At 55.3% G+C, this 23,874-nt stretch overlaps 1 protein-coding gene across 2 annotated transcripts in view; it reads left to right on the top strand.

Annotated features, from left to right (window-relative positions):
• Positions 1-10,169, top strand: part of Wnt7b (Wnt family member 7B) — a 41,925-nt gene extending 31,756 nt beyond the window's left edge. For both annotated transcript variants that reach the window (XM_038343895.1, XM_038343894.1), the window contains exons 3-4: positions 3,425-3,696; positions 9,690-10,169. In XM_038343895.1, coding sequence (XP_038199823.1) covers positions 3,425-3,696; positions 9,690-10,169 — 752 coding nt within the window. The remainder of the gene's footprint in view (positions 1-3,424; positions 3,697-9,689) is intronic.
• Positions 10,170-23,874: the final 13,705 nt, after the last annotated feature.

Raw genomic sequence — 23,874 nt, 5'->3', positions numbered from 1 at the left:
GAGAACCATCAAGACTCAGAATACACCCAGGGACCCTGGAGGACCAGAAATAAGGGCTGGACACTATAAACCCTACACATCCATCTCTGGTGTTTTCCAGGAATGTCGCGGGCTCCGGTGCTTAGGCCTGCAGACCCGTGTAGGAATTATTTCAGGTCCCAAAGGGCTCCTAGGTCTCTGGGCCAAGTGTCCTCTCAGGACAGCTGGTGACTGCCCAACAGATTGTGAGTGCTGTCATCCTTCTTCCTGCCATAACAATCCCCCCAAAACAGCCTGAGCCCAGGCAGCAGCCACTGTCTAGAGCAAATAGTTCACCACTAGGAGGCTCAGTTTTCCTATCTGAGAAATGTGCCCAATTACAATGACCCATTGTTGGAAAGATAAAATGAAATGCCCAGGTCCACCCATGTCCAAGGACTTGGGAAAGGGAGATGCGTGAGAAAACGGCTTCCTTGTTGCCCAGAGGAAGCTATCTCTGCCTCCAGGATACACTTTGGAACAGGGAGGGTCCCGGCTGCATCCAGAGCCTGTGACATGGGGACACTGAACGTCACTAAAGGCAGTTACCACTGCCTGCCAGGCAAGAGGCAGGGAGCTGGGGGTTCCTTTCTCCACAAATAAATAGATTCTCTGCACTGAGGTGACTACAGTTATCCCCAGATGGGCCTCCATTCACCCTGGCCATGTTGGGCTGCAGCTCATGGTGGGAGAGGGTATGCCATTAGGCCTTGGATGCTTTGGGGACAAGGACAGGGCATTGGAATTCATCTCAGAGATTGTGGGAGCCATTGATGGCTGTTGAACTAGGTCCTTGAGCCCAGGCTGTCTATGTCTGGAAAGGTAGGTTCTTCTGAGTCAGTTCTTCTCTCCTGGAGGAAGCAGGCTAGGGCCCTGAGCAGTCCCAGCCAAGGCCCCAGGAGGGATGGGGAAGCCTGGAGTCAACCCTCCCTCCCTACTCAACACTTGGGCATGCCACAGCCTGGGGCGAGTTACCAAGCCCGCTGAGCCAGGCTCGTTCAAGCCTTGAAAGCGAACACATTACAGCATGCTAGTTGCGGGGACCCTCAGCCCATGGCAGCCCCTCTTGCTTGACCTCATGTGGGTTGTTCTTCTCTACAAACTACCACTGGCCTCTTGTTTCCCCCCTCCCTGTCTCCATGGCAACAGACGGAGGGCTTGGCTCATTAAAACCAAATAAAAACGGCCCTAGCAGGAGTGGCAGCCTGATGAGTAACTGCTGAGTAACTGAGTCAGAGCAAGTGTGGGCATAAGCAGGTGAGAGCTGAGGCCTGAAGCAGAATCCATGCGGGACGCCTTGGGTCGCCCCGAAACTTTACACCTGCCAGCCAGGGCACCTGCCTGCTTGCCTGGGGCTTCAAGATAGGCTTCCTGGATGGACCAGAAGAGGTTGAACATCTCCAGTGGCTGCTTCGGTCTGCGTGGTGGCGTCAGCATCAGCGGTGGTGGTGGACGATGACACCCACTGCTGTCTGCCCCTAGTGCAAAATGGTTTGAATTTTCTAGACCCCTACATTGGATACTTGCAACATGTGCACACTAGAAAGTTAGCTCGGCCTCCCCAGAGCCCCCATCCTGGGGTCACTGGCTCTCTAGTCCCTTTGCACCCCAGGACCCACCCTGGACTGGCCACCTCCATCAGCCCTCAACAGTTGGTCAGCTGAAGTTGCCAGACCTGATCAGAGGGCAAAGGGAACCTGCCGGCTTCCCTTAGGGTCTTGGTGACCCAAGTTAGACCCAGAAACATAGATTCCTGTACCTTTCCAGTTTCTGCTCTGTCTGGGGCTCCTGGCCAGCGCCAACCAGGGCAGGGACAGGTCAGCCCTGGGGCCTCTGAGAACAACACTAGCCGCACGGACTGTGCAGAGCCCATCGGGCTTAGGGGTGATCTCTTATCTCTCATTTCTCCTGTTTTAATCGGAGCTCAGAGCCCACAGATCCTGGGACTGTTCTGGCGAAAGAGGTGACTGTGGGGGTGAGGACAGCCCAGCAGGGCAGCAGGGTGGAGGGGAGGCTGCTGTAGACCTGAGATACTGGGCTCCACCCTGTCTTCACCTTGAGGGAAGAGGGTCCCCCAATGAGCTCCTCCCGAGGAGGAAGATACCCTCCTGTGCACCCCTGCTGGTTGGTGGATAGGGAGGAAGGTAGGCTTAGGACAGGCATAGAGTTGGTCCTTGGTGTGGCTTATGGACCTGACTTGACTCAGAGCCATTGTTCTGTATTGGTGGGACACAGCAGACACAGTCCCCAGTAGCAGGGCCTGCAGCGAGGTACCCAGGACAGGCTAGGACAGGCAGGTGCTGGCCCAGGCCTCGCTAAGGCTGGGTCTTGGTTTTCCACCATCCTACCCATATTTGACCACTGGCCCTGCTGTCTACAGATGAGACGTTAGGGAGCCATCCCTTACGGGAGCTTACCCTAGGCACTTGAGATGCCTTCATAAGCCTGCTGGGCACCCATCCACCACCATGAGCTTGAGTCCTGAAGGAAAGAGAGAGTGGGTGAAGAGGGAGGGAACTGAGAAGACTGAGCACAAGATGGAAGGCTTGCATGGCCCAGCCTGGTGCTGAGGTAGATAAAGAAAACAGGGCACGTCTTGCCCCATTTGAGGAACCTTTGGACCTACAAGGACCAGGCATCCCCTGTAGAGCTAAGCTGGTAGAAAGGGCCCCCATCCCAGCAGTGAGGATTTCATCCTAAGAAGGCTGCCTGGAGGAGGAGACATTAGAGCCTGGCCTCGAGGTGTAGGGAATCTCACCCCCAAAGAAGAGTAACTCTGCGGGAGGTGTGAGACACACCCGGAAGGCCTGAGTCACCATCCCTGACAGGATGGGGAGAGGGCCCAGGGAGGCAAGCAGGTGTTAGCAGGGCTGGGGTGGGGAATGGCTTCCCTTCTCAGCTCTGTTGGTCATGGGCTTGGCTCTGCAGCAGAGGCCAGTGACAGTGTTAGGGTGTGTGGTTGGGTGTTCTGCCTAGACTACACCTGTGTGGTGGCTACGGATGTGTGGCTGCTGCCCAGAGGCTGGAAGAAGAGGAGACCCTGGGAGAGACCGAGGCCTGAAACAGACCGAAGATGAGCAGAGAGGGAGGCTTCTGAGCTCTGGAGTACAGAGCTCTACTTCCTCATGGCCCAGAATATCACCTTTCACCCAGAGCACAAATATCCTGTCTCTTGGGAACAGGAAGACAAAAAAATGATAGTGGTGTGTGCAGGTGGGTCACTGCAGAAACAAATGCCATTCTAATGTCCTTGTCGCCCCGTTTTAGGGTGGGGTTCATCAGCCCCAGTGTAGTGGGTTCCGAGTTCTTAGAGGGCAGGTTCTGAGCCGAGGGGCTACATCCCCTGTGACCACCTGGCTCAGGACTTTAAAACCTCACTGCCCAAACCTTCTGTCTCTCTCCACAGGGAGTCGTGAGGCCGCCTTCACATATGCCATCACCGCAGCAGGCGTGGCCCATGCCGTCACTGCTGCCTGCAGCCAGGGCAACCTGAGCAACTGTGGCTGTGACCGGGAGAAGCAAGGCTACTACAACCAGGCAGAAGGCTGGAAGTGGGGAGGCTGCTCAGCCGATGTGCGCTACGGCATCGACTTTTCCCGACGCTTCGTAGATGCTCGCGAGATTAAAAAGAATGCCAGGCGCCTCATGAACCTCCACAACAATGAGGCAGGCAGAAAGGTAGCACGCGGGCATGATGGGCATAGTGGGCACAAGGGGCATAATACCTGCCTACGAAAGCGCTTGGACCCGATCCTCTTAGTGTCACCTCCGTACCTCTCGGCAGCCCAGGCAATCTTCCTGCCTGGTCTACAGGCGTGATATCTAGGGTTTGGACATGTGGGACCCGTTTCTATGTAAAGCATGAGCTGGGCCTGGCTAGGGACCTGCATGTGGGCCAAGGCCATATCATAATAGCCAGATCACATCATATTATGATCCAGATCATAGTAGCCCACTTCATGGATCCAGAAGCTAATCAGCCAGCTGACCAAACAAGCAAAAAAAAAAACAAACAAACAAAACCACACAAAACACAAACGAAAAACAGACAGCTGAGGACAGAGGAAGAAGGGAGATCACTGCCTCAAGATGGGCAGGTCCAGTCAGCTGTGACCTTGTGGCACAGTCAGGTTTGCATATGGGTGGGAATGGAGGACAATCAGGTCAGGACACACTAGGGAAGAAGCCAGAATGAGCCAGGCTGCCACAGGGAGATGAGGGCCGCAGATAATGCGCTAGGAGGAGCGGCTGCCACGGCGGCAAGATGGCCCGAGATAGGGCAGCCAGCCGAGCAGAGCACGGACTGAATCTGGTTCCTCAACTCTAGGGGCTGCACCCATGCCTGCAGGGCCTAGGGGCTTCTTGGGTCTGGGATGAACTGGCCTTCCCAGGCAAAGAAGAGGGAATGAGTCTCCTCGGGGAACGGCCAAGACCACTATCTCATTCGTTTATTCAGTTAACACTCTGTCCTTTTTCTGTGCTGGGCAGTAGAGAGGAATTCATCTGGCTAGGGAGTCTGGGATCACCTGAGGGTATAAAAGACCTACGTGTCCCTGGGAAGGCAGGAGCTCTTTGGAGCTGGTGGCATGGGAGTGGGGTCTTGAAGGATATTCAGGGGAAAGGCAAGATCCTGGAGGCTGGCTGCAAGCAGTTCCAGCCAATGGGAGCCAGATGGGTGGATGAGTCAGACCCCAGGAAGCAGGAGCTGGCGAAGAACAGGACCAGGGTTGACTTTGATGTGTGGTGTCCCCCAGAGGGGGCTGTTAGATTATGGTAACGGATGAGGAAAGTGTGACCCTGTGGAGGCAGTGCATGCACAGAGAGCCACTATCTACAGACAAAGTTTGGTTCCTAGCCTACGATTAAAACTGCCCTGCCAGGGAAGCTGAAGAGGGGTCCTCTAACATGGAGGGTAAGCAAGGCTGAACCCTCATAGGAGCCCCTCTAGTCTCTTCAGTGGCATGTTTCTGAGCAGATTTTTTTCTTTCTCTTGGGAGGAAGATTTTACCGTCCCTTATTTGCAGATAAGGGCAGTGAGCCCCAGGGTGAGCTGCTTCAGAGCTGGTCAAGTGGCCCCTGGGGCCTGAGTTCTGGTCCCTATTCGTGGGGGCAAGGGTTTCAGGAAAAGGGCCATCTGAAGACCAGCTGTGTTATCTCCAGTTTAGGTCTGGGATCGTTCTGGTAGAGAGGGGCAGGTGTTAAGGCAGAGTGGTCCCTGGAGATATGGGAAGGAGGCTGGTAGTGGGACTGGGGTTCAAAATGAAGGGCAAGGGGTGAGTCCTGGCAGCTGTTGGCTGAAGGGATGAGGGCATAGGAACAGGCCACACACCATACAAGGGGTTTGAAGGGAAATGATCCTACGAACCAAGATGGAGAATGGGCCATTGGAGAGCACGCTAGGTGGAGGCCACTGGAGAGCAGGCTAGGTGAAGGCTGGTTAGGAACAGGGAGGCCATGGGAAAAGGCTGTAAAGGGTCGGTGGTACCCAGGCATGGCAGCACATCCATTGAAGCTGAGATGGATTGTGAGTTTTAGGCTAGCCTGAGATGGAGAGAGGGGGGGGAGGGGGAGGAGGAGAACAGGATGTGGTAGTGTATGCTGTTAATCCCAGCACTCAAGAGGCAGAAGCAGGTGGATCTCTGTGAGTTTGAAGCCATCCTGGTCTACATAGTAAGTTCCAGGCCAGCTAGGGCTACATAGTAAGACACTGATTTCCACCCCTCATCCCCTAAAAGAAATACTGATTAAAGGTCACAGTCCTTATACCGGCTCTGCCCTCGGTTGTGTGGGGATTGGCCCTATCCCTCTTCTGAACCTTAGTCTCCCCTTTGGTACAATGGATGATACTTTGCCAGATTCCTCTGCTGCATCTCTAGTAACTTTACCCCCCTGAAGCTGTGAGCACACGCTGACCTGAACTCCTAAACGTCAGCTGGTGGCTGCACGTGAGCCTCTTCTTCCATGCAACTTGGTGCTAGCACTGGCTGTGGTGGTGGGTTGGGGGGTGAGGGCCTGAGGTCACGGAACTCCAGTGCCGGGTCCTAAGGCATCAGACAGATGTCTCAGGGTACCTCAGACTCACAGTATAAACAGGACAGAGAGATGCTCTCCCACTCTTCTAGCATTGAAATCTGGCATCCAGGTATGATGAGGGCCATGTTCTCTCCAAAGGCTCTGGGAGGTAGGGTATGGGGGGAGGTCCTGTTTGCCTTGACCAATTTCTAGAGGCCCCAGCATTTGTTGAATTTGTCTGTTTTGGTCTGGCCTCTACTGTGTGGCCTCTACCGGGATGTTGTCTCTTCTGTCTCAAATGAGGATACCACTAAGAGTGAGAATTCGTGCATCACCCTATTCTGGACGGACATGATTCCATTTTACCTTCATCTCGTCCCAGTGAGGTCACTTCTGATATTTTCTGTGATACAAATTCTGGGTAGCAGCCTCCAACTATCTCACTCCCCATTCTCCTCAGGCTGCAGGAACTCAGTCAGGGATCCTGGATGGGTTGGGGTGAGATGGGCTGAGCTCAGAGTCCAGCCCACCATAGCTACCAACCCAGCCCTGCTTCTCTTCCTCATAGGCTGTGCTGGTCACTAGAGAGAGGTGCCCCTGGTGTCTGGGCAGAAGGAGACTGTTCCCAAAGAATACTCAGATGTGGGGGCTAGCCAGGTCAACAGTTTTGTCCCTTTGGGTTCCCACCATAGTGTGGAACTAGGTCAGTAGGCAGAGAAGGTGGCATCAATGGTTTCTTACCTCTGTTCAGATATGGTGGTGGCCCTGTGGTCAGGTGCTAGGCTCAGGACAGAACCAGGGTCCTTCTGAGAGCTTGGGGATAACACCCTACCAGCTGGCCACAGGCCAGGCCCTGACCAAGGGTTTATAACAGGGTTCTGGTTCCTGTTGTATAGACCTGGGAGGGAAACCCACACCAAGCCCAGAGTGTAGCTGCTGCTCAGAGGCCAGCAAGACCCACAGCCATTCCTGGACCCAGAGTCAGAAAGAACAGCAGGCGAAGGCTATGTCCCTACAGTTCCCAGACCCCTGGAGAGTCCAAGCCACCCATGGGCTCAGGAAAGGAAGGGTTTTAAGAACTCCACTGACAGCCTGTCTCCGAGACCTCAGCTGCTCCCTGGCTGAATGTGAGGCACCTTGCCCACCCAGGCCTGCCCGCTGAGATAGAGGGATGCCTGACTCCGCTTGGCTACCCAACCACCTCTTACAGGACTTGGGTTTCAGCCTGATGACTCCTTAAGCCTGATGATTCCCGTAGCCTGGTCAAATGGAGTGCTACTCCGAGGCCCTTGATCCTCCATGCCAGCCCTTCTCCTGGGTGCTGTTGGCACCATACTCCTGTGTATTGGAGGGAACCAGGCTGCAGAGTGGCCAGCCTCAGGAAGGGGACCTCTTCTGCAACCTCCAGGTGTCTCCTGAGCGCCTGTGCCGTCCTCAGTGCCCCAAGCTCCTGGCTGTCCCTGGCGCCACAGCTGCTGTCGCTCTGATGGCGAGGGCTCTGGAGAAGGAAACGGCGCATTCTTGAATCCTGTGATCACCTCCCGGCGAGGCTCCAGCTCAGGGGACCCAGCCAAGCGAGGATTCGGCCCCTCACTCTGCAAACACCTGCCCAATCAACTTCATCTGCTCTTGTCACCAGCAGGGCTGTGCAAGATCTGATGTCCTCAGGCAGGCAGGGGTAGAAGAGAGCAACGGGCTAAAGATCCCAGATGAGGTTCAGGAGCTACAGCCAGGGCAAGAGTGTCCAGCAGGCTGCAGTGATACTGGTAGCCGACCAGTGGCCTGCACAACCTCAACCAGAACCCCCACTGATCTCAGCCCTTGGAGAAGAGTTGTCAGTCAGGCCCCAAGGGACCTGTTGCTCCTGCCTGGGACTTGGGAGGACCACTCTAACTAGCTGGTGGGTAGGTGGCCAGAACAGGGGACTTACTAGGTTTGAAGAAAACTAGTAGAAGGGAACAGAGCCAAAGAAAGCTGAACCAGGGACAGGAGAGTCACCAGGATGGACGAGGGATGGGGCATATAAGGAACAGGTCCCAAGTGTGCATGAGGCAGGCCACTCTAGCCTGACTCTCAAGCCTTTCCGGCCTACCCATTCTACTCAGTCTGGAGCCTACACTACATGAAACCTGAGGCAGCCCTACCTCAGTCTCCCGCTTCCTCCTGACCAGCTTCTCTGGTCCTCACTGCAAGCTGTCATTCACTTAGCTGGAGTCATGGTGATGCCCGCCCAGGATCCATCCAACAACAACAGGCATAGGAGCCTCATCTTCCCCTGAATTCTCAGCGGCACTCTTGTGTCTTTGGGTGGGCCCTCGTGGAGCTCCTTCCAACTCCCTGCCTATCTAAAGAGCTCCTACCCATCTGCCTCACCCACCATAAGCACCATTTTCTCCAGGAAGCCTCCACAGCTAACACTAGGTAACTGTACACACTGGCTTGCTTCGCACAGATATGGTCTGAATGAGGATGGCCCCCATAGGTTCATATGCTTGAATAATTGATCCCCGGTTGGTGGAACTGTTCGGGAAGGATTGGGGGGTGTGGTCTTACTGGAGATGTGTCTCTGGGAGCAGGCTTTGAAGTTTCCTAAGACTCTTAGCATTCCCAGTGTTCTGTCTCATGGTTATGGATCAAGATGTGAGCCTTTCAAAGTCGTGAACTCCCTTAGGCGCTGGGAGTCATGAGTCTGTGTCCTCCTGTTTATTGTGCTGAACCATTCGTCTCAGAGGTCCTCTGCGAGGTCCAGGGACGGTGCTGAGGTGGAGGCAGTGTCTGTGGGATTCTTCCCGTCACTCATTGTTTTCATCTATTCATCCCTTTATTCATTCACACACTCACTGACTAGGCTTCTTGTCTAGGGCAGAGCTGAGGCTAAGAACAGGTGCCCTTGACAATGAGTTCTACGGGGGTGGGGAAAAGACGAGGGGCCAAATGCCAGCAGGCCCAGACGGTGGCTGTAAGGCAGTGAAGCAGGGACAGCTGACAAATGGCCCCTCCGCAGCCACAGGGCTGCAGCTAACAGTAATTCCCCATCTTTCATCAGGCCGGCTGGCAGGGCTCTTTCGATCTGGGTAAATGAGTACCTGGGGTCAGGGCTGGCTCTGGGAACTGGCCTTCCTGGGCGAGAGGGAGGCCCAAGGAAAACACGGGGTTGCACCCATCCTGGGCCCTCACGCATCTGGGAGAAAGAACAACAACCGGCTAGGCCTGGCTGTCGGCTTCCCAGAGGATGGCACGACTGGGCCTCGCTGACCCGTGCCCTCACCCTCCCGGTTTCCTCCATCACTGGCACGCCAGGCTGTCATTAAGCAGCTGGCTGTTAAGCTCTCACTGCATGCCAGGCCCTGCACCGGGCATGAGGCAGTCACAGGGAGATGGAGACATGAAGGGCCTGTGCTTATTAATCATGGCTCTTGCTGGGCCTCTCCCAGCACAGCGTCCCTACCTGCTGCCCTGCAAGTGGCCCCTGTCCCACTTCCTCATTAGGGCTGGATTTAACCAAATAACTCTGATCAGATACACCACTCTCTACTGAGAGCACATGGGAACCCATTTTTAGCAGCTTAAGAGAATGAGCTCATAGAGGAGACACCGGGATTCGGGAGGGTGCTCCGCCTCTTCCATTTCCTTCTGAGCCTCTACTCTGTCGCTTGTAGGTTCTGGAGGACCGCATGAAGCTTGAATGTAAGTGTCACGGTGTGTCGGGCTCGTGCACCACCAAAACCTGCTGGACCACTCTGCCCAAGTTCCGTGAGGTGGGCCACCTGCTCAAGGAGAAATACAACGCAGCCGTGCAGGTGGAGGTGGTGCGCGCCAGCCGCCTGCGCCAGCCCACCTTCCTGCGCATAAAGCAACTGCGCAGCTACCAGAAGCCTATGGAGACGGACCTGGTGTACATCGAGAAGTCGCCCAACTACTGTGAGGAGGACGCGGCCACGGGCAGCGTGGGCACGCAGGGGCGACTGTGCAACCGCACCTCTCCCGGCGCCGACGGCTGTGACACCATGTGCTGTGGCCGCGGCTACAACACGCACCAGTATACCAAGGTGTGGCAGTGCAACTGCAAATTCCACTGGTGTTGCTTTGTCAAGTGCAACACGTGCAGCGAGCGCACCGAGGTCTTCACCTGCAAGTGAGGCCGCGGTGCAGGCGTACAAGGCGCCTGCCCATTCCGCGCCCCTCGCCATTTTGCACATCCTTCTTTGCTTCCGGAGCTGCCAGCTGTGGGCACAGGAGGGTAGAATTGGGGGTAGGGTACTGGGGGACTCCACGCTCCTTCCTACCTGCTTTGTCCCCTCCAGAGGCACTGCAGTGCCCTGACCAACCCGGCATCCAAGGCCAACGCATCGGTCTGGCACCCCAATGGAGACAAATTCCTTTACTTCTCTTTGGGAAACTGGACCTCAAAGTGACCACGAGACTCTGAGGATCACCTCCCGGCCTGGTGGCTGGACAGAGAAAGGCCACACCCACCAGTCACCCTCAAAACTGTTTCCTGAGCTGTGTCCTGCTGGCCCCCGGCAGTGTGGATGGATGTTGACAAAATTATTTATGTTTTCTTAGCATCGGTTGAGAACTCAGTACTAACGACCGGGTAGCCAGACCTAACCCTATTGGAGGTTGCCCCACCACCATCTCCCTTAACTCTCTTCTCCTCAGCCCCTCCCTCGAGGGTCCTCTGCTCCTTGCAGGACCCAGGGTGTCAGGGTTGGCAAGGAGGCTGGCTGGTGGGGGAACTTCTTGGCAGCACTCTGGGAGGGGCTTAGCGGGTCTACAAGGCCTGAGGTGGCCTCAGAGGATAGTCCATCTCCCATTCCATTTGGAAACTGTCATGCAAATCAAATGTGGCTTGTGTCAGGTTCCAGGCATGCCTCTTCCTTTCTCTAGCCCCTTACCCACCCCCCAGTCTGCTGCCAATCTCCACCTCCAGTTTACAAATCCCCCTCTACCCTGGAGCCAGCCTGATCCCCAAGACTGCCCCACAGGTTCAGGAGAGGCCAGGGACGGTTGCCCCATGTGACAGAGGGACACAGAGCAATCTGAATCTTTTCTGGAGACCCCATGGCTCTGTGAATTATACCCCAACAGCCCCATCCAGCCCAAACCCTGGGAGCAGCCAAGGTGCTGGGAGGCTGCACCCTCTTCCATTCTGACTCCGATGCCAGAGAATCGGCATCCAGAATTTAGGGATATATCTGCCAGGCCCTCTGCGTATTGTCCACAGACACCTGCTTGAGGGTCCTCACATTATGAGGACATGGGGCCCTCAAGCAGGGGTCTGTGGGAGGCTTGATGTCCTCTTTCCTCAGGATCTTCCAGATGGGGACATAAGAACTCAGACCTGGGCATATCGCTCCCTCTCCTCCACAAAACATAGAAGAGGTAAGGGATTGCCAGGGCCAATGGCACAACTGCCCACAGCCTTCCCTACACTAAGGTGTTTTCATAGCAGAAATCCATGGGAATGTGGGGTTTGGTGGTCACCAAGCCAGGTGGCCTGGACATTAACCTGGAGAAGGTGACCCTTGTTTGCCCTTGCTTTGCACCCAGCTGTGGGTCCTGTCATGTCAGGATGTTCCAAGCCTCTGGGCTGCTGGAGATGCCCCACCCTAATCCTGGCCCCATCTCCTCACCCTAAGTCCTGGGATGTTCTAGTCCATAGCCCAGTGTCCCCTGTGAGGAGCCTGGTTAACTTATATTGTTATATAGCGTCCCCCGTCTGTCATGTCTCTTAAGTTATTGTGACCTACACTGGGTACTGGAGGGGATGGGGGATGGCTTTGGCTGCCGTCCCCCAAGCCAGGCTCCTCCTTCTGCTTGAAACAGACCCTCGGGGCCCCTGATGCCACTGAGGCAATTCGCACTGTCCCTGGGCTGCCAGGCACCTGCGCCTGCACTCGGTCAGCCGCAGACCTTGCCTAGGGGAGAGAGGTGGTTAGTGGACCCAGGCAGGGCACTGGCTGTCCCAATGCTGTATGCTGGGGTGGAGGTGGCCGGGCACCACATGTCCTTGAAGTGCCCTACTTCTGATGGGCTGTGTTGCTGCCTCCTTTGGAGGGAAGCACTTGGCCCCAATAAAAGCTGGAATCAGAAAAGTGTGTGTGTGTTGAGTCTCCCTGGGACGCCCCCGTAGTTCCTGCCCTGAGGGTGGGGACACACTGCCAACCGAGGCTGAGCCCCTTAGTCTTTCCCATTTCCTTTACTTCCTCTGCTGACAAGAGGCCTGCTTCCTTCCACTGAATACTTGAGGTCCTTGGCCAGGCTCGGCTGGGACCATCAGGCTGGCCTGCCCCTGGCAGCCAGTGAGAATCCCTGGATGTATGCTTGTACACAGGCCTAGAAGCTTCTCTGAAAGGGTTCAGGCTGCAAGGACACAAAGCCTAAAGGTCTGATGTCCAGGAATTAACCACAAGTCTAGGCCCAATATGCCCTCGACTGGAAGGGCAGGTAGAAGGCCCTTTCTCTACCTCCATTCCCTTTGACTTTAGAGTCCTAGGCCTGAGTATCTGGGGTCTCCCCAGATCTTTGTGGCAAACTTCTAGGGGCCTTGTGTTTTCCTAGGGCCTGAGCCCAGAATCCCTAGGAGCTTGGAGCCCTGATTGCCTAGCCACAGCCTGTGGTGACCATGCACTGCCTACGGTGAATGGCATTTCTGCCCAGGGTCAAAAGACATGTGGCGGGGCCGGTTTGGTCACTGCCCTCTGTCCTGGGAAGCCTGGCATCGGGTGGAACTGCTGATCCCACAACCAGCCATGTCCCCTGTGAGGCACCCACAGAGCGTGTGTTAGATCCAAGTCTTCTGGAGGAGCCTCCAGCTGTGCATTTCAAAAGTGAATATGCGGGACCCTGTGTCTGACCCTTGTTCGGTCCTGAGGCATGGCCTCAGTCTCTCCATCAGAGAGCAGGAGGTGGCCCAAGGCTGGGGCTTGATCTGTAGGCTGAAGCATGCCTGGGGCCCAGGCCAGGGCTCGGCAGGCTGGCAGGAAGCCCTGGGTCCCCATGAGGCAGTCATCAAATCCCCGGTGGCGTGGCTGCAATGGAGCACAGGGTCCGGCTACTCCCACAGGGCCAGGAATGAGGAAGGAGCCCTGAGAATGCCCTGGCCCGGGTGCCCAGACTGTACTTATTTCTTGGCCGTGATTCAATCCCAACCCGGCCTCCCAGGGCCAGGGCACGCATCCTTGGGGGCCCTGCCTGAGGCGTGGAGTCCGCACTGCCTGGTCTGGCCCCGGGCTCTCCCTTGAGGCACTGAGAGAGCATTCACCTGGGCCATCCCAGGTGTCCCCGGTAGGTAGTTTTTTGTCATCCTTTCAAGTGACGCCCCCCTCCCCTCAGTTCTAGTCAACATTGTACCTTGCTGGGTACTGCCCACCCCGGGGCCCTTTCTTCAAGCATGCCTAGCACGTCCCTTCCTAGAATGGCCTGCCTTCTGTGCTCCAAGAACACAGGCTGCCAGGCAACAAGAGTCACGTGGACTCGAAAGGATTTGGGGACACTGGCATTGGGGAGTCTGGAGTCGTAGCAAAAGCCAGCCCACTGCCCCCATCATGCCTGCTCCCTCATGCCTGAGTTCTGACCTTGTAAGGCTCCAACCATGTGTCCCATCCCCCACTCAGGTGGTACCCACATTTCCAGGACAGGAGGGAGCCCAGGAATAGGTACTCACAGCTAGTGGAGGCTGCCTATGGAGAGGAGGAGGAGGCAGCTAACAGATCATCCGTACTTGGATATCAGAAGATAAATGGTCCCTAGTACCAACCCCCAGACTGGCCCCCTCTTCTGGGGATGCCCTGACCATGTGCATGATGGTGCCAGCTCAGGACCACCTGTATGCTTCCTTCTCCCTACGGCATTCCACAGGGACATTCTCCTACCGTCTCCATCACACGCACACCCTCCTTAGGTCACCCGAGCAAGCTCACTACCTTGTCTTTACTTTTACCCCATAGGTGGGTAAGGGGATACCATGCCCCCAGCCCCCAGCACAGGCTGATTCCTCATAAGCCAAGGAGTTCGTTGCATATGGAGCACACCCCTAAGCCAGGCCTTTCTTGGTGGTCTGCTGCTACCCACGACTTCACAACCCTCCTTCCTGTGCAAGTTCTCATTCACAAATGGAATTAACCAAGATCCAGGAATTAGAGGGAACCGTGTAGATGAGAGCCAGAGCCAAGATTTAAGCCCAGTTCTGGAGTCTTCTTTCTCCCCAACTCATACCTGGGGGATATGCCGGCTCAAGGACGTCATCGAAGACCACACAACGGGAAAGGAATGGCTGAGGCAGGTCTCAGAGGAGAAATACCAGGAATGTCATCCCTAAGAACAGAGCAGGAAAGACCAGGTTCAGAAGCAGCAGGCAAGATCTGTGCTAGATCTCTCGGTGAACTGGAAAGAGGTCAGGAGGGAGTAGCTATGGACCACTGTCTTTAATGAAGGGAGGAAGAAGAGGTGGATGGGTGGATGGGTGGAGCTGTGGGCTAGGGCCTGGGGTGGCATGGGAGCAGAGGGTAAGGGCATGAGAGAGGCGAATGGAAATGGGTCTCTGGATGTTCTGCCAGGAAATCAGGAGTCCCTCCCTGAGAAGAGTAGCAGACCCTGCCTCGGGTCCCTGAGTCACTACCATAGAACATACAGCTGCCACCAGCGAGGACCTCCAAACTAACACCTCTGTCGCTCTCCTTGGACCACAACTGAGGCTGGACCTATTTTTCCATCAGGTCCTTGATCTCATCCATGACTGAGAGCCACTCAACTGTGGATCCCAGGACAGAGTTCGAGTCCTGGGTCTCAGGGAGCCGTAAGCTCGATGCCACAGCAATGACCAGGAACAGCCTGGAGGCAGGTTGTCTGAAGAAGGCACTGATGAAGGGCTAAGCTGGAGACAGTCCTACCCTACCTCCAGACACAAGGAGCCCATGTTAGGGAGGCTGCCTGGTGTCCTCTCTTGTTGACACATTGCCTTTGTGAGCCCTGCTGAAGCCCTGTGTGGCCTTTCAAGGAGGCTACAGGCAGTGGGTCGGCAGCAGGGCAGCAAGACTGGCTGGTCTCCAGGGGCTGGCTGCTGGTCCCTCCTGGGTGAGCAGCCTATTCACTTGAGGCTCGAGGGTGACCTAAGGACCCTGATCTTTTTAGATGAGCCCTATAAGGGGCCACGGCTGAGCCCCTGGAAGCCTTTGGCGTGAGCTGTTTGAGGCCCAGTCCCCAGCTCCGTGAAGAAGCTACATATAGTTGGATACTCTGCCGGCACCACCCCTCTACCACAAAGCGGGCTAGGAGCCTTACCCACGACCCTTCCCTGGCTTCTGGATCCGGAGCTCCAGCTTTTTCTGTGGGGCATGGGACACAGCATCCATGCTGTCTCATGGTGCCTGGAGCTTGGGTGACCACTGTGAGGGCTCAGAGCTGTGTCTGAGATGGATATCTTCCCTCAGAGAGTCTCAGGCTGGGGGAAGGAGGCAGGGTGTTCCTGTGGTTCCTGAGAGTGGGGAACCTCCCACAGCAGCAGGGGTGACCAGGGAGCATGGGCTGTGGAAACTTTGTCATGGCCTCCTGAGACTGACACCAGAAGTAAGGGTGGAACAAGGGAGGATGGGGGAGGAAAGGAGGGCGTCATAAGGAGCTGAGGTGATTTGAGAGTCAGTGGGGAGGGAGAGTGGACTTTGGAGAGTTGGAGAGCTACTTTGAGTTGGTGAAGTTCCAGAAAGTTCCATAAGTATAGAAGGGAACCTAGCTTTTTGAGCCCCATAGGCTAGGATTTGCCAGAAAGGCTTGCCCCATCCCCTGGTAGCTTGCCATTGGATGACCCTCTGGGAAAAAAGCCTGATTCCCACTGCCCTGTAACCTCAGACTGCCCACGGGCTGATATCATGAGAGAGAATGGTGTCTGTGTCCAAGACCAGACTTGGAGGGCAAGGACCTTGGGGCTAGGATCTTCTGAGGATTTTAGAGAGTCCACAGACCTCAAAGACATTCTACAAGTAGCCTTCATGTTGTTCCTTGGGCCTGTTTCCCTGCCCAAGGGGGTCTTTGTTTGCCCTGGGTATCTCATTAATCCCCAGGACTATGTGGACCCGGTGCAGCACTGAGCAGCCTGCCAAGGCTGGTCTGAGCTGCCCCCTTACACTAACAAGGCCACTGCCAAAGGCTGTGGGCTCTTGTCAACCGAGCTGAAGGATGGAATAGCACCTGCCAGTCTACCAGTGGCCTGGCATGTGGAAGGGTGACCCACTTTTATGTCCCATCCCCAGTTCCCAGGCAAGAGACATCGATTCCATCTCAGTGACAAATACCATAGAGGGGATGGCAGCCGCAGGGACAGCTGAGTCACTGGGACATATGGGAACAGGACAGGGCGTGGTACTCCCCCATATTAAGGTCCTATTCTACAGGGAAGCGTTGTGACATCGGGGTCTGTAGGCATCTCTCATCTTGGGGATTTCGGGATGGACCAGGAGGTCTGTCTAGTCAGGGACCGGCGATGACCTCAGGCCACAATTCCCAGGTCTGCTGAGCCTGAAGGAGTAGATTCCCTGTCACTAGAGGGACAAGCATGGTTTTATCTCCACAGACAGGAGAGAGCTATTCTGATTATCTGAGGTCCAATGAGGCTACATGCGTGCACAGGCACAAGGCATCAGTAATCTCACTCCTGCTGGGTCGGTGAGAAGCTCTGGGGAGGTCAATCTGACCACAGCCCCTGACCCTGATCCTGACCTTGCCAGCTCCTTGCCTTCTCTTTACCCATGATTCCACAGGGAGTCAGGGGAAAGCCAGGACAGTGTTCTGGAGACCCAGAAGGCGCAGGTAGCATGAGGAGGGGCAATCAGTATAGTTCAGCATGGCCACACACCTAGGGGATGGACAAGTAGATGGATTAAGTAGAACTGGGAGGGCTGGGGACAGACTGCAAGGCTGGGCTGAGCACATGCTAGGAGGAGATAAGGAGGGGGGGGATAGTGTACTAGCCAGAGGGACCAGTCAGAGGGACCAGGCGGGCCTGAGGTCTGAGGGAGGGGATTAGCAGACGTACGGTTAGATGGCAGGAAGTTCCAGCTCCAGGTCTGGCCTTTACTCGCAATGACTGGACTGTAGGGGCAAGAGAGTAACCTGTGCAGTCCTTCAGCTGTTCTGTATGAAAGGTAAAGGGGCCATGAGCCAGCAGCGAGAGGGGTGCCAAGTACCATGGTTCAGGTGTGCGGCCATAGGGATACAGTGGCATCCTGCGCGCATTTTGCAGGCAGAGCAGTTTCTGAGAGCAGGGTAGACAGGCTCTGGAAGGAGCCCAGAGAGGACAAGGTCAAGGAAGGCTGATGGCTCCCCAGCTATCCCTTAGATGTGTGTATGCATCATCTTCAGGGGATAGAGAAGAGCCAGGGTGAGGGCCTCCCGCTTTCTGTAGGCACGTGACCTCCTCCAGCCTCCACGATCTGTAGGCAGAAGGTCACACTTGGCCTTGGAGAGGGGTTGAGATCAGGGACTCTCGATTGGGTGGAGCTCCGAGTCAGGCTTGATCATGACTGGCTATGTGACACTGACCCCATGTTGCCTCAGTTTCCTCCTCCGTTAACACTTCTTATCTAGGCCGAGGTGGCGGAGGGATGCCAGGACATGGGATGGCGTCAGAGTGAGGACAGGGCTGTCGCTGGAGACTGTTGGCAGCTGGAGTGTGTGTCCGTAGAGTCTTACAGATTGCAATTGTCCTTTTGACTTTTCCCTAGCACCTCAAGACCTGAGAGTCTGGTGCCTGCAGTGTTCCACAGGGCCTCTTGGGACCAGCAGGCTCAAGCCCCTTCCCCTCAGGGGACTCCCTGGGAGTACTTCCTGAGACACCCCACCCTCACAGGCCCTCTGAAGTCTCCGGATTGTGCACCAAGTTGCAGCCGTAAGAGTCGCAGGGTCCAACCCGAGGATGTAGATCCTTCTAGGCAACTGGCCATAGCTTCCTGACTTCTCTTCAGGCTTTGTGACACCAGCTCAGCATAACCGCTGGCTTTGGCTGTGCACTCCGAGAGCTCCTCCTTCACCAGGTTATCCTTCTCGTCTCGCTAGGTCATCACTTGTTGGGAGATGGTGGTCTAAACCCTTCCCTGGGTTCCTTTGCCCCTTACACATCTGGGTGTGCACAGCCCTGTAGAACTAAATCTCCCTTGTAAACCACCCAGATGGGCAACCTCAGCCCGGCACCATTTTCCAAAACCTCTCCTCCCCCAACTGACAGTGAAGTCAAAGCTTGGCATGCTACTGAGGCCAACCCAGACCTTGCACCAGGCAGTGGGTTGGGAGGGCTCCCCACAGGGATGTGACCCAAGACGCTTCTATTTTTAGACTCGGGATGGGGGGGGGACACTCAACCCCAGCACATACAACACGCCTAACAAATATGTGTTTTTATTGTTAAAAGGACTTGGATGGCAGGTGACTGGTCTGGGAACTGAAGTAAGTGCCTTCTTGAATACAGGCGCTTAGAAGAAGTCTCGCCTGTTCCCAAGGCTGCCTGCTTGGCACAGCCTCATTCCAGGGAGACCACGGGGGACCACTGAAGGGCCAGTTTTTCCTGGAGCAATCAGGAAAAGCTTACCCTATCCCTGCCCTCATCCTGCCCTTGCTGCCCCAGTGCCTCTTCTTCTTCTAGTTGTGCCTTGGGCATCCCATGCCCTGAGGTTAGCCAGGTGTCTTCCTCTACAGGAGCCTGCCTGCAGGGAACTTCCTTCAGTGTAAGGCTGTTGTCCCGCACAGGAATGCAGACATCTTTTATCAGCGTGCCATCCCATTGCTCATTTCCTGAACCTCCATATTAGGAGAACAACTCAGACCCATGTGCAGACCACCTCAGAGACAAGGCCCTTGCTCTCTGGAGACCTGAAATAAATGGCCACAATCTGGGGTCTCAAAGTAGCAGTCATTCCGTGGGGGCAGATGTCTGAAGTCAAGGTGTGTACAGTACAGAAATCTGTCCACTCTGGCGGTGCATCTGCCTGTTCAGCTCAGGTACAAAGGTGTCCCTGTTCGTGGCTTCACTGGTTTTTAATCTTCAAGGACATTGTCACACACTCCTTTATTCCTGTACATGGCTGCCCGTGCCATTGCCCGTCTCTGACCTTCCACATAGTGGTCATTAAGAGCATGTCGGGAACCACCCAGGAAATGCTAGGTAACCCTCAGCATCCAGAACAGAATTGCATGTACTATCCAGGGGAACATTGCTGGGTCTGGGGATCAGGCCCACTGTTTCTCTGAAGGCTGTGGCTCTCAGCCTCCTACAGACCACCCAGGCTTTCCCTGAGTGAAGGACTGAGGGTGTCTGTCAGACGCTAGTGGTTGCTGCCTACACAGTTTGGGTTTGGGGAACAAACCATGGCTGAGCCATACAGCCTGGCAGGTGGGATGATAGGGGCATGATGAGTTTAAGTGGGCGGAGTCACACAGAGGGGAGAGTGGGGCTGGGTGAGCATCTCTGGGCCTATAGGCTAGCGAAGGATGCAGCCTGGAGCCAGGCCAGGTTTACCATGGCTGCACAATGTTGGCGCTAAGGGTGTGTCCGGCAGCTAGTGGCTCTGTCCTGCTCTCCCGTGTGAGGACCGTCTGACCTCCGTCAGGGACTGCTACCAGTCCGCACCCCACCCCTGACCTCCTCACCCACCCATGGGGCAGGAAAAGTTGTGAGAACCTTCCAGACTGTTCCCCAGAAAGAATCAAGGTGCATCTCGGTTGCTCCCGTCTCCCCCATTCTGTCCCTTGTCTCTGCATTTCCTTCCACACTGTCCTTGCTGCCACTCAGGGAGATGACAAGAACATGGAGGTTAGGACTCTCTGACGCCTTTAGGCCTGCACTTGCCGTCTGCCCATGGTTGTCACTGGAGAAGGCCGTGTGTCTGCCTTCATCCTCGGCCTGGGCTCTCCCTCTACAACTGCCCTCTTTTCCCACGGGCTGCTCTTGAAGCTTTTGTCTCCGCTGGGCTGGGGATGGTGGCTGCTTTATCATCACTGCTGCTCAGGACAGAGCCTAAGCTTAGCACATTAGGACTGTGGGATATTATTGTGGGATGTTGAGCCAGTGCACGGTGTTTCCACCCATTGGTTTAACAGCGACAGGATCCCGGAAAGTAAACGTATTTAAGGACAAACCAAACCTCAAGAAGAATGGCTAGTGGCTTCCCTTGTGGGAAAGTGTCCTGAAGGATCACAGCAGCAAATGTCCCTGATCTCCCAGTGAATGAAAGAATGAGCCAGGTATGGTGGCACCCACCAGTAATCCCAACCCTCAGGAGGCCGAGGCAGGAGGAACACCGATTGTTCAAGGTCAACCTGGGTTATGTAGCTACAGCCTGTCTAAAAAAATCAACCACTACCATGGTCTAAAGAGATGGCTCAGCTGGTAAGAATGCTTGTTGTATAAGCACAAGAATCCTCAGGACCTAAATTAAAAGGCAAATGTGATGTGTGCATGTCTGTAACCTCAGCACTGTCTGCAAGGCAGACCCGGCAGTCACTGAGGCTGCTGACCCCGCTAGCTCCAGCTCAGTGGAAGACCTCGCCTCAAGGGAAGGCAGAGTGATAGAGAAAGATACCCCACCTCTTCCTCTGGCTTCCCCACGGCACCTGTACCCATACCCACACACCTACAGTACACACACGCACGTGGACACATAGGCATTCTCACACATACGAGCACACACACTCAGCACACACTCACACATTCGCACACTCACCACTTGCTCATACACACATTTATACACACAGACAACACACACATTCATACATACACATTCTCTCACACACACACTCATACACACTCAACATACACTCACACATTCACACACTCGCAACTCACGCATACACACACATTCATACGCACATCTACATTCACACACTCACTCATATACACTCACATATTACACACACACACACACACACAAACACACACACAGAGCAACATGCACACATTCTTAAGCAGTCAGTCTAAGCCTTGGCTTCTTCATCGGGGTTATCTTCCACATGGATTAACCCTCAGGAGGCATACGAGGCATGGAGAGACCTCTGTCTATTCTGCTCATGAATGACAGGTACGGGACAGTTAACCTGAGTAAGGTGGGCTAAGTTTGTCTCCTGCTGGCCCATCTTCATCTCTGGGAGAGCCTGTAGGGATGGACAAAAGGCCTGTGTTTAGCCCAGGAAATCCAACTTCCCATAGGTCCCCAGTCCCTGCACGGGAGAGGGGAGAGCATGTCACAGCGGCCCCTGGCAGTCCTGGAGTCCTGGAAACCCAAAGGGAACCTGTTGAAAACAAGGATAAGACAGTCATATACCCACAGGGGCCTGTCTTTTCCTTAGGGGAGTGGCGGGTGCTTATGCCCATCTTTTGGGGGTAACATTGGAACCCAGCACAGCTTTGTCACAAGAAACGAAGTGTGAGTCTTTCCTCCAGAGCAATGGACCTTCAATCTTTAGGTGTTCAGCAAGACTGGGCATTGGTGGAGATGAGGGCCTATGGCTTCTGTTGGGCCCTGGAACATGCACAGACCTCAACATCTTTTGTTAAACATGAAGATCCTGTGTGCCCTCCCCCACAACACACAGGTCTGAGGTGCCCAGAAAGCAATGGTCCTGATGTCAGGGGGTGTGGAATCCCAGGAGACCCCCTACAATCCCATCTCCCCATCACAGCACACAACCGTTAGTGGATGGGTTACACTCTGGACGCTGTAGGGCTAGAGAGGACCTAAGGGCCCTGACCGCGTTGGGGGTGGGGTAGTCAAGAGAGTCCTGGGGGTGGGAGTTCAGAGAAGGTGCCCGGACCATCATCCCATCGTCAGCAAAGGCTGGAGGCGGGCAGCTCCGCCCTGGGAGCCATTGAGAAAGTGGCTTCTTTTTAATTAAAGTTCTGCAGAGGCCTTGGGCTCCCAGGAAAGGGAAAGTGTTGGTGCAGAATAATTAGCCCGACAAAAGGCAAATCCTCTTAGCTTCTCCCTGGGCGATTACAGGTTAATTGGTTGATGTTCCTGCCTGCCAGGCCAGACACCGGGCTTTCTCCTACCTCCTACCGTTCGCTGACCCCGAGGCCACACCTGCCCTGCTGTCCAGCGTGGGAACCCAGCGGGGCTTCAGTCGCCCTCCCCTCGGCCCCTGCCCCACCAGGCCCTCTGCTGAGCCTCCAGCTCCTCCATCAGCTGGGGAGCCCTGGAGCTCCCCACAGCGCCCCCCTCAGGACAGGAGCAGTAGTAGAGTTGTCCCAAGGAGGTATGCTGTCCAGGGCTCCACTCTGTCACCTCTCCAATGATGCCAGCTACAGAACACCTCTGGCAGAGTGGAAGCTCCTCTTTTTCTCTTTCTCCCACATGGGTCGAGGGACAAGAGCTGCCCCACATGGTGACAGGGTGGCACAAGCTGCCATCGCCTCTTGCTAACCCGTGAGAATGAAGGTTATAGGTGGAGAAGAGGAAGGCAGGGAAGAAGGGTTGGCGAAGGTCTGATGACCGGCTTGATGGTGGTATAGACAGACATCATGAATCTGACGGTAGGCAGTCAAGGGCTCGTAGGCCCCTTTCCCACCCTTGCTAATCGTCATTGTGCCTTGTGTGTTTTCCTGCCCCGTGTGAGGCCTGGCTGTGGCCTTCAGGAGACCCTGAACCACATTGCTCTTCTTCCAGCCTCCCTTCCTGACCACACCATAGCTAGTCAGAGGTGCAGCACTGGCCTCTGGATTGAACCCAGGATTCCACTGGAAAGGGAAGAGGTCAGGGCCTGGCTGGAGGGGATACAAGATGTATGTGGCTCCGACCAGGTGTCCTGGAATGGACGCTTCCTCTCGCCTGCCAGGCATAGGCAAGATTATGGGGCTCAGAGAAGCATGGGTCCCTGAGGGGCTCCTGGGGCAGCCCTGGGCCCTTGTGTGCTGCCCCCACCCAGGCAGGCTGTGAGTCAGCCCACAGCTGGGCTCAGCGGAGGCCACATTGTGGCGGGGTTTCCAGTCTCAGAAGCAGGACAGCTGTTTATTTTTCTTGCAGGAAAGGAGAGGGCAGGGGTGGGATGGAGGAGCTGACCCTGCTGGTTCTCACACTGGCCCAGGATCTCTGGAAGGGAAGAGACTGAAGGAGAAGATGCTGGAGCGGCGGGGAGGGGGGGCGCTCTGGGCCTCCCTGCCACACTCCTGGGGCAGCCAGCCAAAGCCAGTGCCGCAGGCCAGTTCCTGGAGCGGGATGCTGGGGTTTCCGAGGTCGGGAAAGTACTGGCAAAGCTCTTTTTTATGATGTCACCAGCTCTGCCCTGGCCTGGCCCAGCCCTAACCCTGTCACCACCAAGGAGGGATGTAGCATGCCCTGGGGAGCTCAGAACTCCTTGAAAGAGGTGCTCAGGGGGAACACAGATGCCTACTCTTGCTCCTTCTGGAAGTGGAGGCCATTAACTTTGGAGATCCTGGTATGTGGCAGGGACTACATCTCCCTGGATTCTGGGCCAAGCTGAGGTTGTGTGGAGAGGGTGTTTCCTGAATCAGAAGGCAACCTTCCAAGATTTTGTGATTCATCCTTGGAGGGCTGCTGACCCCAAACTCAGCTATCTTTGTGAGCACAGAGACCCTTCTCCCAGCCACACGCAGCACCCAAGTTGTGAATGAAGTCATATGTCATCTGTGGTTAGATTTCAGTCATGAGGGACAAAGTCCTCTTTACTGAGGAGCACACTGAGTCTCCACTTCCCTTTCACCGATCCTATTTTTTCTTGAAATTTCTAATGACATGGAACCCACAGGGAAGTGGGCACAGCAGAGAGATAGAAACCAAATCTTCTGTGGAACCATCCACTCAGAAGGTGGACAGCACCCAGATGCCTGTACACCCTCTGGCC

Source organism: Arvicola amphibius, chromosome 9 (assembly GCF_903992535.2).
Source record: "Arvicola amphibius chromosome 9, mArvAmp1.2, whole genome shotgun sequence".
Taxonomy (NCBI): domain Eukaryota; kingdom Metazoa; phylum Chordata; class Mammalia; order Rodentia; family Cricetidae; genus Arvicola; species Arvicola amphibius.
Note: the sequence above shows the minus strand (reverse complement) of the source record. Positions and strands in the feature narration are given on the sequence as shown.